The 16900-nt window shown below is 40.9% G+C and overlaps 1 protein-coding gene across 1 annotated transcript in view; it reads left to right on the forward strand.

Moving 5' to 3' along the window:
- The first annotated feature begins 789 nt into the window (after positions 1–789).
- Positions 790–16900, forward strand: part of crlf1a (cytokine receptor-like factor 1a) — a 16823-nt gene continuing 712 nt past the window's right edge. Inside the window, exons 1-7 of the mRNA XM_008399332.2 lie at positions 790–916; positions 4483–4761; positions 6729–6858; positions 6999–7168; positions 11326–11483; positions 13475–13549; positions 14853–14946. Of these exons, the coding sequence (XP_008397554.1) occupies positions 790–916; positions 4483–4761; positions 6729–6858; positions 6999–7168; positions 11326–11483; positions 13475–13549; positions 14853–14946 (1033 nt within the window). The remainder of the gene's footprint in view (positions 917–4482; positions 4762–6728; positions 6859–6998; positions 7169–11325; positions 11484–13474; positions 13550–14852; positions 14947–16900) is intronic.

Consider the following 16900-nt stretch of genomic DNA (forward strand, 5'->3'; position numbering starts at 1 on the left):
TAAGAAAGGGGGGAAAAAATGGTCTCAAAGCAATTATGTAACCAAAATACGTCACATTTTGTAAATTTCTTTCGCCTCAGGTTAGAAATAAACACATATGATTCTGTAAATCAAGAAGAAATCAACTCTGCTGCTCCTTCCTCAGCCTCTTCGCAGACAATGTTGCATGGCTCATTGTTACCAAATGTTGCGTGACTTCCTCAAAAATCTCCAAACGGCTCATGTGCATCGGTTGTCAAAGAGTCCAGAAGAAAGCTCCCTTTCAGCTGCTGGATGGACGAGCGCAGAGTCGCTGCTTTACTGGTGGGAACAGCGAGTGCGACGTACCTTTGAAGACCACCTCAGACTAGAGTCTAGACACTCGGGACTAGTAATGCAGTTGGCAAGTCGTGGAACAAAAGCAAAGGCATTTTCTCATTTCTCAGCCTGAATTCCGTCACCCATTATCATGATGTTGGACTCATCCTCGGGCGTGATGAGAGCTTCCGTCTCTCCAAACAAATCATTTCGTACAAGCCATTTCCTCCAGTGAACGTGTTGGGGAGAGACAATAAACAGCAGTAATTGTGTCTCACTTTGCAGTGTTTGAACTGCAAAGGAGAGGGGTGTTAAGAGGGCTTCGCACCCCGCTCCGGGGCAATGTCCCGTCCTCAGCGCCTGGAATACATAAACACCGATTGTTATTCAGCTGGAGCGGGGTATTACTGGCTAATCATGGTCCACTGTATCCAGTGACAAAGACAAACAGCCCCTTTGCATCGGCTTGTTTATGTTCGTGTGTGAGCACGCATGTATGGAAGCGTCGTGTCGAAGGCCTCGAGAGGCGGCAGTGATACTAACAGGGGAGTGGAGTTACAGATGAGCTGGTGTCTTCAAAGGCGGCTCCGCCATGAAAGACCACACAATGTCTGTCAGCGTAAGGTGGCTGGCTGCTGAATAGACGTGGCCTCGGGCGCAGATTTTGTAGTGGTCTGACAGTGTTGACACTCTCGTTTGCAAGCTGCTCAGTCATTTCCTCATAGAAACCCTCTCAGATGCGTTCGTATTGGTTTCTGCATCGGTTGGGAACTTGTTTTTTGGGGGTTTTTTTGTTAGAATCTTGCCGCTTTAGAAAATAAAATCCTTTCTTCTCATCTTTTCTCCTTGATCCTTCCTTTTATCGGGCGGTTCACCTGAGAGATCAAAAGCGTCTTTATTTTAAGCGCGATTAGGATGTGGGTTTACCAATTTTGAGCTGGACTCTCTTTAAATGTGAACCTAATAGTACTAAAGACAGTGAATGAGTATGTTTTAGCACAAAATAGTTCACCTTTTGTGCTTAGTGCATCAGAAACTGCTGATGTGTAGTGTCATGGTTCCTTCCTCTTGTAGCTTTTTGAACAGTTCTGTATGAAGAGATTGGAGTTGGACAGCAGAGAGTTACTGCTCACTGAACCTTAATGCGCGGGTTTATGGCAGTCATTTTCCTCGTATGCGTTGTGGTATTTTTTGTCCCTGATGCAATCTGAGTAATTTAACGTAAAAATGTTAAAATCAATTACATGTGTACAGCTTTAAAAAGCTAAATTTAGACTGCTGTGGTGGTGCAGGGGTTAAGCACAGCCCACATAAGGAGGCATTGACGTGGCTGTAGCAGGTTCGATTCCCAGCCTGGTGACCTTTGCCGCATGTCTTCCCTCTTTCTCTTTACCTACTTTCTTGTTTTAGCATTTAAAAAAAAAAAAAAAAAAGCCACTAGAGACAAAAAAAATATACTAAAATAAGACTAAATCTCATCACTTACACCAGGGTTTACCCCAGTGTTTTATAAGCCTGGCGGGCCACCAGGCTTTACTTGTGCCCCCACCAGGCTAAGCCAGGCTAAGCATTGCTAAGTTGTTTTTAAATGTTTGCATTTTTTAGGAACTTATAGTTGGTGTTCAGGTATTAATCTTCCAATCTTTTAATAACACATAATTATCAAGTGATATTTTCAAATTTCCTGTCAAGTTTCAACATTTTTTAACTCAAAAAGACGACGGCCCACTGGGTTTAGCAAGTTTTCTGGGGGAAACCTTGTTAACACTTTCTTATCAATGATGTTTCTATCTGATGCGTTCTCTCCTATCTGCCATTTTTGACAAATATTTTGTCCTGTGACTGTAGTTTTTGCAAGGCAGTCTCAAAATGTCAAATGTCTTTTATGTCAGTGATCTTGACAAAATGATCCAAATCAAAGGTGTTTTCAGTTTTTCTTTGACATATAAGTCATATGTTACGTTATTGATGAGTACCATGTAAAACCAAAGTTTAAATGAGGTTTAAATGTTTATTTCTATGTTTTTTCCCCCCCTTCACATCATTCTGAAGAAAAGATGTTCATTAAGAACAACAGAATGGTGAGTCTGGGGTTTGTTACTGAAAAGACGCATTTCTGCAGGCGATTTCCAGTGGATAGTAAGACCATCTTGAATTGCCTTTCATCTGGAAGTTAGTCTGAAAGTGACACACACAAGAGGTGTGGACAAAGTGTTATTGGTATTAGAGGCAACTGTGCAAACTTTCTCTGCAGGCCAAGCTCATCTGCATTCAATAAGAGGAGCAAAAATCACTAACAGAACCGTAAAACAGATGACCGGACTCTCTATGATCAGGACTTGTCTGTGTGTCTGTGACAGCAGAATCTGAAAAGGTCCTGGGTTATGTTATGTTCCCACCACAGTTAAACTTCTGCTAGTAAGTTTAACGCCGCCGTCTAGATCTTTTAGTGTTTCAGTGGCTGGACTCCCGCTAGTTTTTGTGACCAACCTTGAGAGCTAAAGCAGAACCAACTTATAAAGACATTGCTTGGTAAAGCGCCCGAGTGTTCCCAGCATTGCCTTTACTACATCATTTGGTGTAAATGGCCTGAAGACGAGTGAGTCTAAAATTTACAATTTACTTTAAATTGGTTTATTTTAATAGACACTGAGAAGTATGTTGAGCAAAGATGGAATCTTGCTTTAATGAACAGCAGCAGTCAAGTTTTGGGTTGTTTAAAGCTTTGGGATTTAGTCACTTCCTTCCTGACGAGGCATGCTTTAGCCTAATGAGACAAAAACCAAGGTTGAAAATTAAATGAGTCATAGACTTATTTAAGAGGAAGATGGTGTCATTACGTCCATTATAACTCCATTTCCTCTTTGCCTTAAACACCGTTAATAGTAGATGAGTGATATATTAAGCCTACTTAAAACATCATAACATGCTGGATTATGCGTGTCCTGACCAGAAAAAAAACAGTAAAGAGCAAGCAAGATGTAATTTCTTTGCTGGAAGCAAACTACTTAATAGACGACTTCAAGACTTGCAAAGAAATCAGCGTGGCCACTACTGGATCGATGTTGATTGTCGCCACCATTTCCATTTTCACAAAAGGTCTTACCTCAGGTGATTCACAGGTCCAAGATATAAAGTGTACAAATCAGAGCCACTTTTATGTCACATAAATGGAAAGATATTAGCAGAAAATCCAGTTGAATTCAGAAACGTTGCAGTCAAAAACACAGCAGTCTCTCACTTCCCTGTTTACCTGCCTCATATTTAGTCATATCTTTAAAAATCAAGTCTTGTAAAAAAAAACAAAAAAAAAAAAACAGTGCCATCCTTGTTTCATTTAAACCATGGCAAGATAACAGCTGTGCTGCCTGGCCTCGGTCTCTATCAGGTTGGTCAATTGGTTGTCTCATCAGCATTTCCAGGTATCTTCCATTACAGTAAGTCTGACATGATTGAAGGTTTCCCCAATTTCCACTGGAAACTGTAAAAACTACACCCCTGCAACGCAGCAGATGAGAAAGTGAAAGGTTAAAGACACTAAACCCGCTAACCGTGTAGCCGTCTTTCTGGCTCAGCCTTAACAAGAATCGATTCGGTTTCTTTACAGAGTTCATGGAAAAGATGACGTTACTTTATGGTTACCCGTTACCCTAAACGATGATGAAAACCAAAGTCTAAAAAGCTGTCAGAAATAGACTCCCTTATGCTATACCACGTAGCTTAGCTACCAGTAGCATCAAACTTCTACTTCTTCTACTTTTAACCGCAACTCAAAGGCTCATTACTGCCACCACCTGGGCATCAAGAGTTGTGTCAAGGACATAATAAAACACAGAAAAGAAAACTCTTCATATGAATTCCCATAGTGATGCGTTTCTGGAGTCCAATTTCTTTTCATGTATTCTCATGGCTGAAAAGTTGGGAGGAAAATTAAAATGTCGGTTTACGTAAAATTTGGACCAAAACATCAACTTATTTTTTTCTGACCTAAACAAAGTATTTGTCAACTTTAAATAGCCACAAAAAAAAAAAAAAAGATTTACAATGACATTCTTTGAAGGTTTATTATAACAAATTGACTCTGTATTATTTCATATGAAGTCCAAAGCCTGTTCTTTTATCTCCCCAACACAACAGCCTGTCTCCCTCCTAACTAACACCATCAAACTGGCTTCTCTCTTGCAGATGTAGCAATCGTTTACCCCCAAGACCCTGTGCTTCGCATGGGGTCCAACCTGACCGCCAGCTGCTGGGTCCACCCCGAACTCGGGGTCCACGCCAACTCTCTTTTCTGGACGCTGAATGGTCATCAGCTTCCCAGCTCCCTCTACCGAGTGCTGAGCCCGACCAACCTGAGCGTGACCCTGGCCGGGCTCAACGCCTCCAGGCAAACCTCTGGCGACAACCTCGTCTGCCACAACCACAAGGGGCACATATTAGCTGGCTCCTGTCTCTATGTTGGGAGTAAGTTGAAGTTTAAGACGTGTAACATTTGAACAGTTGTGTCTACATCTGTTTTTTTTTTTTTCTTTTTCGTTGTTTTTTTTTAATTTTTTATGCTTCGTCGTATCTGCAGAAGATTTCTAAGTAAAATGCTTGGATCACTGGATGGAGCAATACACAGAAGAGATGAGGGGAATGAAGAGGAAATGGGAGTAAAAGGGAGAGCGAGGAAGTAGTGGGTAGATTTTTAAGTGTCCCTGCACAGCTGAAGTTAAATTTTATGCTTTTTATGACCACCTTTAGACCCAGTGAGAGGCCTCAGTGATGCTTTGACCATCTGTGTGGTCCACTGTTGCTGCAAAGGCTTGACAATTTACGGACGAAGAAAACCACTTGTACTTTTGCACTTGTATGAGCAAGCACCGATCAACCTTTCCTGCACCTCATTTTCTCATAAACATAACCTTGTCTCTAATGTACAAGCAACATTTTAGCACAAAGAGATTGACGCTGTGACGGAGGGGGAAAGCTTTTGGGTCAGTTAAAGAGGAAAAATATGTTCTCTTAGTTGGACAAAGTCATGTTTGTGTGTCCTGTAGTAACCAAGGTAAACAGCATCGTCGGTCTGGATGTCTTTGCTCTACAGAAACGGGAAAATGAGAAATTTCTCCAGTTGCTCAGTTGACTTTGTGAAATAAATGCCGAGACAAGCAGCAGCTACTGTTTTGAAATCACTTTTGTGTCTTAGTAATTCTAGATTGGTTACTTGTTGAGGTGCAGATCATTTCATCCTGTTACCATCTGATCATTTGGCCATGCATGTAATTTTGTACCTGAGGAACAAGGATTTAGTGCAATACTTTGTAATCTACTACTGGTAACGTATTAGAAATAAATGAAGTTAAATTAATACCTACAAATGTGAGGTTTGGTTTAGTCGTTGATCTCAATCTCTCATATTTCCCCCTCAAGTGAGGTGCGACATAAAGTCTGAACGAAATATTATAAATCTAGCTTCAGTTAAATTATATGTCATTTATGAATATGAATATTTATCTCTATAATTCAGCCAAATACTTCACTTGTAAGAGAAACGCTGATATGCATGCTTAAAATACATGTTTATGGATAAGAAAAGGCACATTTAGTCAGAGAAGTCTAGTTTCATTGTGATGAACATGCATGTATTTAAACATTTTTTTAAATAGTTTTAAATATCTTCAGAAATCCTTAATTTGTAGGCGATCGTGTGACTTCTCTCTTCATCGATTCCTGTTTGTGCTCATTTCTTCCTCTTTAAAATAGCTTTCTTTAATGTCCAGCGTTTTAAAGGACACACCTTTTTTAGGGAAAGAAAAAAATTTAATTGTGCTTCATTGTAAATAAAAAGTGAATGTGAAAACTATGGGGGGGGGACACCAAATGATCAAAGCGGCAAAAATTCAGAATATCAAACTGAGCAGAATCTGTGCTACAAAGACAAATAAGACTTAGAAATGTTCAGTCACTACAGCTGGTGGTTATTTTTGCCGTTTGATCTGTGGATGTAGTAAACTGTGGACTACATTGTCATTCCTTTGTTCACGGTTTTCACTGAGGAGGAGAAGAAGAACGATGTTGGACTCACACAGCTCAGATATCCACTGGCTTTTTCCTCAAACACATTAACCGAGATGAAGCTTATATCATAATTTCTGAGTGACACTGGCACTCCGTATACTCTGTGTTCCTCGGAGAAGGTGACCATAACTCTGATTTGGACCGTGCACACGCGTGCACATGCACACACACACACACGCACACACACACCCCACACGCACGCACACACACACTAATTAAGAAAGAGGATAAAAATGCAGGAAAGACAGGAGTTAATTTTACCTCTTCGCTGACTCGTTTATCCTCTGTTTTATCTCCCTTTCTTACCTACATGTTCGCCACTTCCTGTCTTCCACCCGTCACTCTCGCCACACCTCGTTCCGCCCCAGTGCCTCCAGAGAAACCAGTCAATCTGACCTGCTGGTCCCGGAACACCAAAGACCTGACGTGCAGCTGGGCGCCCGGAGGAAAAGGAGAGACAAACATCAGCACGCTGTACAAGCTAAAGTACAAACTCAGGTACAGAGACACACTGAAACCTCACTGATGATGACGACATTCGGAAAGTTTGCCTGAAAACTGCAAACTACATTTAAATAAAAGTCTCAGCTGACGGGGGGGGGAAAGAAAGCAAAAACGTATCATCACTCCCCACTTAGATGGTACGGCACCGAGAAGGAGTGCGAGGATTACAGCCACACGCAGCCGTACTCCTGCAGCATCACGCAGGACCTGCACCTCTTCACGCCGTATGAGATCTGGGTGGAGGCCTCCAACCGGCTGGGCCGAGCGACCTCCGACGTCATCATCCTTGACATCCTAGATGTGGGTGAGTGAGAGAAGCGACGCGCATTGACCCTCTTGCTTTGTCTGATGTTGTCTTTGTGCCGTCTAGCCTTACACCCTAGACAGCAGAGAAGCTTTTTAAAGTGAACAATATCTCGCCGCCTTTCCTCTCTGCAGATGCTAGATGTACTCAAATAAATCATTGGTCTTCTGTGGATTAGCTTTTTTTTTTTCCCCTCTGGGTAAATTTAATCAATCATCTTAATTACCTGGTAACTCTTAATTAAATTAGGTGAATGATTAAAGTTGATTGTCTAAGTGGGAGTACCTTGTTGTTCCATAAGCGGTGCTAAACAGCGTCAGGGCTCCAAGCAATCTAAAACCTCCTCTTAGCACCTGCCTCATGTTTGAAATCATTACAAAATCCGAGGTGCAAATACGTCTTAATGTTATTTGCTTGTTATTTGTTAATAAGCCGGCAGCGATTTGAACGCTTTCACCCTTTAACCTCGCCTCGCCTAAGCAGTTAACTTGACAAACCTGAGAGCGAAAACGTTGTTTTAACTTAATGTAGCTCTTAACATAATTGTACAAATGAAAGATGTGTAATGATGTAGTTTGCCTAAAGGGCTTCTTTTTTTTTTCCTTCTTTTCGGCAGACATTCAGAGGAATGTGAATGAGCGTTCTCATTTGTCTTTTAACTGCCTGGAAAGCTTACAGCTCCGCGTTATGCAAGGCTCTTAAGAGCACCTTCTTGATGTGTTTCATCAACTTATGCAATATCAAAAAATGCTAAGTAGCGGTGCCAATGGGGGGGGATGCTTAAGTACTTCTAGAAATTATGTCTGATTCTGCTGAAGTATCGCAACAGCAGCAGTGGTCCAAAGTGGTTGGAACGATTCAAGCTTTGGAAATGGAAAATAAAACAAACAAAAAAAACCTAAATGAACCTGCAGAACTTATTCTTTTGATGTTCATAATTAATTTTTTTAAAATATATATATATTTTTTTACATTTAGTGTGAAAGATAGGGAGTTTATGACACACCTGACTAAATCCACAAAAAATTAATTAGCATAAGTTTTGTTGGGTTGATGCTTTTATGGACAGTAAACGATGGTAGATTTTCACAGGCAGGGGGAAAACAACTGAATTCAGTTTTAAACCTGCTGATCAGCGATCAAACATCTCTAATTGATTGGCGATTCAATCTGATATTTTAGTTATCGTATTGCAATAATGTGGGGACATTTTAAGTGTGTGGCCATTTCATGATTTCCAAAGATCAACACATGCTTGACTCAGTTGATTGTCGTTTTCCTCCGTCTTTCTCATTTTGAACAAAATGGCCATTTTTATACCCCAGTGGAACAAAAAAAACATATTATTAAATGTCCTGGACATCCTGATCAACTAAAAAAGTGAAGTATATGTGCTTATACAGGGAAATGTGCCTGTGAGGCATTTTTATAAAACATTTTTTTAACACAGGATTAAATAAATTTAAGTAACTTAAAGGGTGGATTTAAGAAAAATGTTTTCTTAAATGCTTCTGTAATTTGCTTATTCTTATGTAACTTTATGAAGGGTGAACAACTGAAGGCATCCCATTTATTTATAATTCATCAGATCTGTTTTGCTTTAAAAAAACAAACAAATTTTAAACACAAATATGATCAGGTCTCCATAAAAATATCTTTCAGAATTCGATACCAAAACAGTATCCTTAAGTTTATACGAGCGGTAAGAAAGGCAAACAAATCCAACTGCTCCGATTTTTTACGTGACGTTAATATGTTGGGGCACATCACATTACATCACGCTGTAATCTGATTTCGCATAAAGCGGAGAGTTAAACGAGCCTCCATGGCTGCAGTGTCACGGCAAAGTTTTCATCTGACTTCACACTGATGGGAAGTGAGTTGCATTCCCTTTTAAAGCTATGCTATGTGGTCAGTTGCCGAGCTTACAGGAGCATGCAACAGGATCAAATGCTCCCACCGTGCCAGGCGTGCGCTCCGGCCTGGACATTCATGCCTTTTTTTGTTCTGACTCTCGGGCTCGTCTCATTGTAAAGCGCCCAGAGATGACTTTTTGTTTCGCGCTGGCTTTGAACTCGATTGAAAGCCAGCGTCTCTTCTGACGAGCTCATTTTCTCTTTACTCATGCTTGGTGGACATAAACACAGAAACACTCGCGCACGCACGCACACACACACACACACACACACACACAGACTGATGGAATGTTCCATGCTGATCCTCGAACCTAATCCTGTCTCCAAGGCAGCTGCAGACCCCGAGGCCTGAGCAGCCCGGGCTTTGAGGCTTTAGGTCTTGGACCTGAAATAATACAACCTGATAAGCTTGGAATTCCTCGCCTTGTTCTCTGCTGGCACTCTCTGAACTTTTCTGGGAAAAACGTCCTGAAAGAATACAAAGTTTCTGGGCCGGACTTGCCAGCGGCAGGGAGACGAGCGTCCATCAAACGTTAATCCTATTGTTCTTGTTAATGTATGCAAGCACACACCTGTTTACACGCCTCGAGGGCTGGGCCGGGGCCCCCGCACAGAAACAGAGGGGCATCCTGGGAGTGGGCGTTTTCTCGATTCGTGTGAGTGAGTGCTGTGTTTGGGTTGTCTCTCGTGTCTCGTTTACCCAGCCTTTTGCTTTCATTCGAGCGTCTTCCACGGCAAAAGCAGGTCATTAGGAAACCACACCTGCGCCGAGCTGGTGTGAGTCACTCACACCTACGGTCGGGTCCAATCAGTCCTGAAGGCGAGGTGGAAACTCCTACGGGTCTCCCGCATTCCTCAGTCGTTGGGAGATAGAGAGCTAGAGGAAACTTGTACACGTATAACTTGAAAATGATGACGTGTTGCGGGGTGACACAACATATACAAACACTGATTCATCTCCAGTGTGTCACGTCTCAAGTATCTGCTATATACACTTGCACGGAATTTGCGAGGTTTTGGTAATATCTTACCTGCAGTGGGTGCCTCTCTTGTCAACTTGAGTCACTGTCTCATGTTCTGGAGGCCGTAGCTAACGGCTCTGACGAGAGATACCGAGGTGAGAATCCGCCTCTAACTTCCTGAATCAACTCCAATCTCAAACAAACCATGTAAACACTTGTTTGTTTTTTTTACTTTTAAACCTTTGCTATAGTCGCATTAAGCAGTTACTTACACAGGAAATAAGAGGGTGGAGGCAGTGCGCCCTCAATGATCTTCCTGAGTGAAACAAGTACCGAGAGGGGAGCATGTTCTGTCAGAGTTACCATCTGATATAAATGTAACGTTTTGAAAATAATAAAAACAATTATGGCGGTTAAAGTAAACTCAGTTTTAGTTGCTCTTATGCTGCAATGGTTCTGAACGGATCTCTGACTGGTCAGGTTTTACATGCTCAGTTGTGAGTTTCATTGATGGTGTGCAACTTTTTAACTCCCGATTCCCCGGATGAGTTCAGTTTTATTCGGATCTCATCTGTACAAGCCACCAAAAACTACAGTGGAGATGATAAACGTCGGCCTGTGCCAAAGCGAACAACGTTGAGCCACGTTGCACATTTAAATTGAAATAATAGTCTATTGTGCAGAACGCCTCTGGGCTGCACATTATAACAGTATTTATGATTAAAAGTCATTCTTTATAATATTCAAGGTTTCAGGGGGAAAAATTGAGAATCTTTTTTATGAGACAAAACATTTTTGGGTCTCACTAATCTTCAGAAAAAAGAGTAATGATAATGATTTTAGCTCATTGATTGAGTTCAAAGTTTCTGCGTTTAGAGACATTTCATTCATTCATTTTGATAAAATCTTTCTTGGCAGTCTTAACGATTTATACCTTAAAAATATATTCATTTAACAGAATACACAATTGTTTGTTCTCAGATTAACTCATACTTTGAGCATTGAAACAACATGTTAATATCTCAATTCACATACAAAGTCCTGCTGGTTTTGTGAGCTTCCAACTGTACAACACACACACATGCACGCACACACACACTCACACACACACACACACAAACACATTTTGAGGCCTGTTTCTGCAAGAGCTGTAACCAGATCCTGGTTAGATCGTAGGGATTCTCCAATGGCCTTCTCAGCTCGCTTCACAATCATTTTCCTTTTTCTTTTTAGATGCTGACAGAATATTTATGTTGTTCTCTGTTTTCTCTCCTGACAGTGACCACAGACCCTCCCTCAGGTGTGACCGTCAGCCGCTTGGGCCAGCTGGAGGACCAGCTCAGCGTTCGCTGGGAGGCGCCGCCGGCTCTCAAAGACTTCCTGTTTAAGGCTAAATACCAGATCCGCTACAGGCTGGAGGAGAGTCAAGACTGGAAGGTAAAAATATCTCACATTTTATATTCGCATATATATATATATATATATATAAAGCTGTATTCAAATTACAGTCTGTTTTGTCTTATTTTACCAACAGAGCAGTGATTATTATCAGTATAGACATGTATTTGTATAATTTAATATTAAACATACTATAGATAAAGATTCCTTTTGGGTGCATAAGACTTAGTAAGATCAGATGAAGCAGTGCAGGACTGTTGGGTGTTGAACTGAAGCATTGAAGGAAACAGAAATCTGTGTAATATTGGTAGATTATCAGTTATCAGATGATAATATTGGCCCCAAATTAACAAAATCATCTTATATAATATAAATTTTGTAACATGCTTGCAAATTTTCTCCTTGTTAGCAATTAATGCATGCAAACCCTGGCAGATTGTACTTGTAGTTAAGTATTTGAATGAATTATGGATGTAAATCCCCCCCCCCAAATCTCATGTAGTTTAATTGAACACATGTGAAATATGACAGAGTGTGAAATCTGTTCATACCAGAATAACTCTCAGCGATGTCGTGTTTAAAGTACAATATAAAGAGGTAAAATTAACCTAAAACGTTGTCAAAGCAGATACTAACAATCCCCAAATGATAAATAGTCAGTTTTAAACTCCTTAAACAGTGTTTTGTGTGGTAAAATTAGGTGCCCTAAACTGTAGAATAGAATAGAATAGAATAGAAATATCCATGTACATTTTTGAAATTCAGGTGTGCAAACAGGAGTTTACAGACAAACAAGAATGAAAGATTGTACAGTAAGGCAAGCTGATCAAAGTTAATGTAATATATCTTGTATGAATTACCTCCAGCTAATCCTAAACCTCTGGCGATCTCTGCTGTATTACAGGAATTACATAAAAAATTTCCCGAGGTTTATTTTCAATTAAAAAAATACTCCTACAGTAATATTTCTTTATGTCTTCATTCCAAGATGGATAAAATTAAAGGGTATTCTTTTCACATGCGCTGCACGAACTAAAGGGCTCAGGGCCCTTTTTTTGTAGAAATTGCAGCATTGTTGTTTTAAAATGCTGCAAAATGTGTGTAAACAGGCCCAAACAGAAACGCAGCGGCACACTGTTTTTGATGCGGACGGTTTTGTAGAGAAATCATTTTCCCCAGGATAGGAGGGAAGATTCTCCTGTAATTAGGGAGGAATTACAACGCTGTAATATAAGCAAGTCGGTACCTGCAAAGTGGAAATGTTAAAAAGCAAAAAAAAAAAAAAATGGAGGCGGAGGAGTGGAGAGGCGCGGTGATACCGATACGAAGGAGGAGGGAGGAGAGGGTGGCTTGAAGGGCTGATGGTGGAAACAAAGCGCCTCTGAAGCGGCCCTAATCATGAGGTCATGCTGGGGAACGGAGGGGATACATCTCAGCTGTTAATGTCTTCAATATGGCTGCAAAGACGCTCAGCTGTAACGTCTGCCTCAGTTGGCCGCCTGTGCGTCACATCATTAGCTCTCCAATGCCTGTAATTTACATGTTCTGCTTTCTGTTGGAGTCCTCCTTAACAAGTGTTTACAGACAGGATGTCAGAGAGAAAGTGGGGGATTATTAGGCCAGATTATTAACTGCAGTCTGTGTGTGTGTGTGTGTGTGTGTGTGCGTGCGCGCGTGTGTGTGTGTGTGCTTCTTTCTCCTCCCATTTAAAGTATCTTGCTGTCTTCAGTTCTTGTTTGTGTGAGTACCTGTGTGTGTATGTCGGAGTATCCGAGTCTGTAATAAATAATAGGGAACAGATTTTAGCCAGCAGGCACGGTTACGTTAAAATACTTTCATAAACATGCTGATCAGGAGCTGCTAAACAATGTGGTGCACATGCATGTTTTGGTCTGCGCATGGTTTGCGGTTGTGTTTTCTGCATCTTGATTCTGCTTTGTGCTTTAGTTTTTGCCCATTGGTATTTAATACTGTGGTCGGACCTCCAGCGCTCAGCTCCTCTGTGTTTGTGCCTTTCCTCCGCTGCCCAGGTGATGAACGATGTCGGGAATCAGACGTCGTGCAGGCTGGCTGGCCTGAGACCCGGAACGGTGTATTTCGTGCAGGTATGGCGGGTTTGTAGCAATGCGCTTGAGGCCAAGTGAGGCCTGGTGAAGCTCCTGGTTTTTGGCGACTAAACCAATCGATAATGCGATGCATCGTTCATTTCCCCAACTTTCCACAGCTGGTGTCACGTACATCCTGAACAATTCAACTTAAAAACTAACAAATATATTTAAGGGGAAGGATTTAAAGATATTAAATAGCTGCAGTAGCATGTCAGCGTTATTATGCACGCCGTTAAATGTCGGGAATCAAGTTAGCGCTTAGCTGAAACCCCTTTTGGTTTAATTTCAGCAAGCCACACCACCATGAGGTAACGCTTGCCCCACTCCGGTTTGCAAAAGTTCATCAAATCTATCCCTTTCTCTCTTCAGTCCCACATATGTCCAGTCAGATTTATTTCTAGACTGGTTCATCCAATCACAAAATTGTCATTTCCTCCTGGTGAAGTCTTTTCCTTGTTGGTGTGGATGAGGTTGTAAATCCCTCTTCTTCTTCAGGTTGACGCCACGCATTTTTCACAATTTGGGCCAAAACTTGGCTGTTGTTTGTAGCTGCTCACAATTTTGAACGCTTTGACAAAAACATGCACATCTGAAGAAACATAATCCCAAATCACGATGCTCCTACCGCCATGTTTCGTACTGCGTATTGATCATACCTGAGTAACTTCTCATAAACACTGCTGGAAGAAACGGTTCTCCCCGCTGAAACCGCCATTTTTTATATAATTAAAATGTTAAATTGCCAACATTATGTCTTCTTTTTTCAAACATCAATCATCCAATAAAAGACACCAAGCAAAAGTCAAGAGCAAAATAATCTGACCGGCCAGATTATACCCAGCTCAATTAATAATTAATAATCCTTTCAGTGGTATAGAATTTGTTTCCAAGACGGATTTTTTTCAACAAAGAATAATACCCAAAGCTCTATTTTTTATTTTTATTTTTGTGTAGCTGAACTTTTATTTCAGGTTCATCAGACTCTCTGTAACCGAAGGGAGAACTAAATTCTGAAATTAATTCAAAAGATCCAGTTCATCTTATTTCCCTTTAGTTGGTTTGTTTGTTTTCCGTTTCAGGAAATGCAAACCAATCAAACTTCAGTTGCATTCAAAAGCACATCTACGTAACATTAAAGATGGAAGAAAAACAAAACCCTTTGGAAATGATTTGTAATGGTCTCAGCTTTTCACGTAGGGGAAAAAAACAAAACGGGATTTTAGCAGGGGCGTGTACGCTTACGAGAGCCATTAAAGGTTTAGCGACTGGCCGTTGTTAATTTGCGTCGTATTTTCCACAGGTTCGGTGTAACCCCGTGGGAATCTACGGCTCTCGCAAAGCTGGGATCTGGAGCGAGTGGAGCCACCCCACAGCTGCTTCCACACCCCACAGCGGTGAGAACGATCACACACACACACAGGCGCGCTTGTCAGGGGTCTCCTCACAAGAGCTTTTTTTTTTTTTTTTTTTTCATTCTTTGGGATCATTTTGGTCCATAAAGAAGCAATTTTTGATATCACAGTGTACCGGGCGCCCAGCAGCTCTCTGCGGCCGTCGCATGGAAACAGATAATTGCACTTTCAGTCTTCCATTCTGTTTTCTTTTGATTATTTTGTCATATTTATTTATCCAATATAGTTTGAGCTCGTCAGGGAAATGACAAGAAACAGACCTACTTACTGCGTTTTGACAAAAGCATCATTTTCTGGCAAAGACGAGATGAAAACTGTCAGGAATCCTTGAGCACTTGTGCTGTCTGCCATCCTGGATCCAGTTAGGTCTCTCCAGACGCAGGAATACAGTAACTGCTGTATAAAATGTTATCATAAACTGGCCACAAAAAAGACCACAGTTATGAAAACAAAACCCTGTTCATAAAAACTCACATTTTTCCTGCAAGGGTTTCGTCGGGGGAGGGCTCAGAAAGTATTTATTACGGCGCGAAGAGACAAAAAGGTCCTCTGTTAGTGGGGGAAATAAGTTCTTGTTGTTTTCGTCTTTAGCCGTTGCTCCCGTCGGCCCCGCTGCCCTTTCCATGCAACTCTTTGCAGCGCAGCGAAATCTTTTTACATCTAGGCCTGCATTTTTACATCGCTTACTTCCTGACTTCATTATAGACACAGTTTAAAAGCTTCAATGGCAAATTATTTGAACTTTTTGGATGATTTACCTCAAGTAAAGCTTCTGGAATCAGGGATTTCACCAAATTGATGCAGACTGGTGGAATTGTCACGGCAATGAAACGAACAGTCACATTCCAGTTTCTGGTTTTGGGAATTTGGATTATTAACCCATTTATGAATCACTGGCAAAATATATATTTTCTAGTTTTGATTTATAGTATGAGAAAAGCAACCGGTTGGACAAATTTGAAGTGTCCTTTCTTGACATTAAGGAGGTGACAGGCTAACAAGCATGCAGGAGGATCTGACAAGAAGTGGGTGAATGTCAGGAGTATGTAATCTACAGGTATGGGAACCAGGTGAGGTCATTAAATGTTGGGACGGAGCTGCGAGGCTGACGAGAGACTGGAGCAGATGATCGTCACCAGTGGTCACCGCTCAGAAAACTAGTTTAGTTTTTTTTGTCGATTGGTCACGGATTGCTACCGATGAGGCATTTTATGAGCGTCATCTTGTTGCCGGTAATGCAAAGAACATGTAAAACTCATGAAATCACCTCAACTAAGATACAATGAATAATAATAATAATAATAAACAACCTGTGATGTTATTCTTGATAAAGCGTGATTTGTACCCAGTTTCAACATGTTTCTACAAATGATTGGTTGTATATGAGATACTGAGGGACATCTAAACAACTAGAGTCAACATGCAAAAAAAAGCCTTTGTTTACTTTGGTATCATTGTGGTGTGCTGTGGGCTTTTTGCTTGGTGATGGATTTAAATAAAATCAAAATTCAGTCATTCTCGCTTTGAGAACATCTAATTTCCTACTTTGTTGTTTGATTTTGATTTTCACACCAATCTGAGGCTAACATAAGTTTCTTACTGTATCTACCATTAGCAGATAATAGGAACAACATCCTGTGGTAATGTTGGCATGGACGGGTGTGAGATTGTCATTGGAGGATAATTTTATATAAAAAAATAGCACCATAGCACAGCATTACCCAAGAATGTAAATTCGTAGAACATTGTATAAACAACGTACAGCTGGAGAAAACTCTCCATTTAATGTGTTAAAAACCTTTTTTATCCTGATAACCAGCTCACGCCTGGTGTAGTGTTAAAATTTCCCCATAAAAGCAGCACGTTTAAGATCACTCTTTTACACTTTTTTACAACTTGCTTTAAAGAAAAATAAACAGAAAAAACAACTCAATGC

The sequence above is a fragment of the Poecilia reticulata genome, linkage group LG22 (assembly GCF_000633615.1).
Source record: "Poecilia reticulata strain Guanapo linkage group LG22, Guppy_female_1.0+MT, whole genome shotgun sequence".
In the NCBI taxonomy this organism is placed as follows: Eukaryota; Metazoa; Chordata; class Actinopteri; order Cyprinodontiformes; family Poeciliidae; genus Poecilia; species Poecilia reticulata.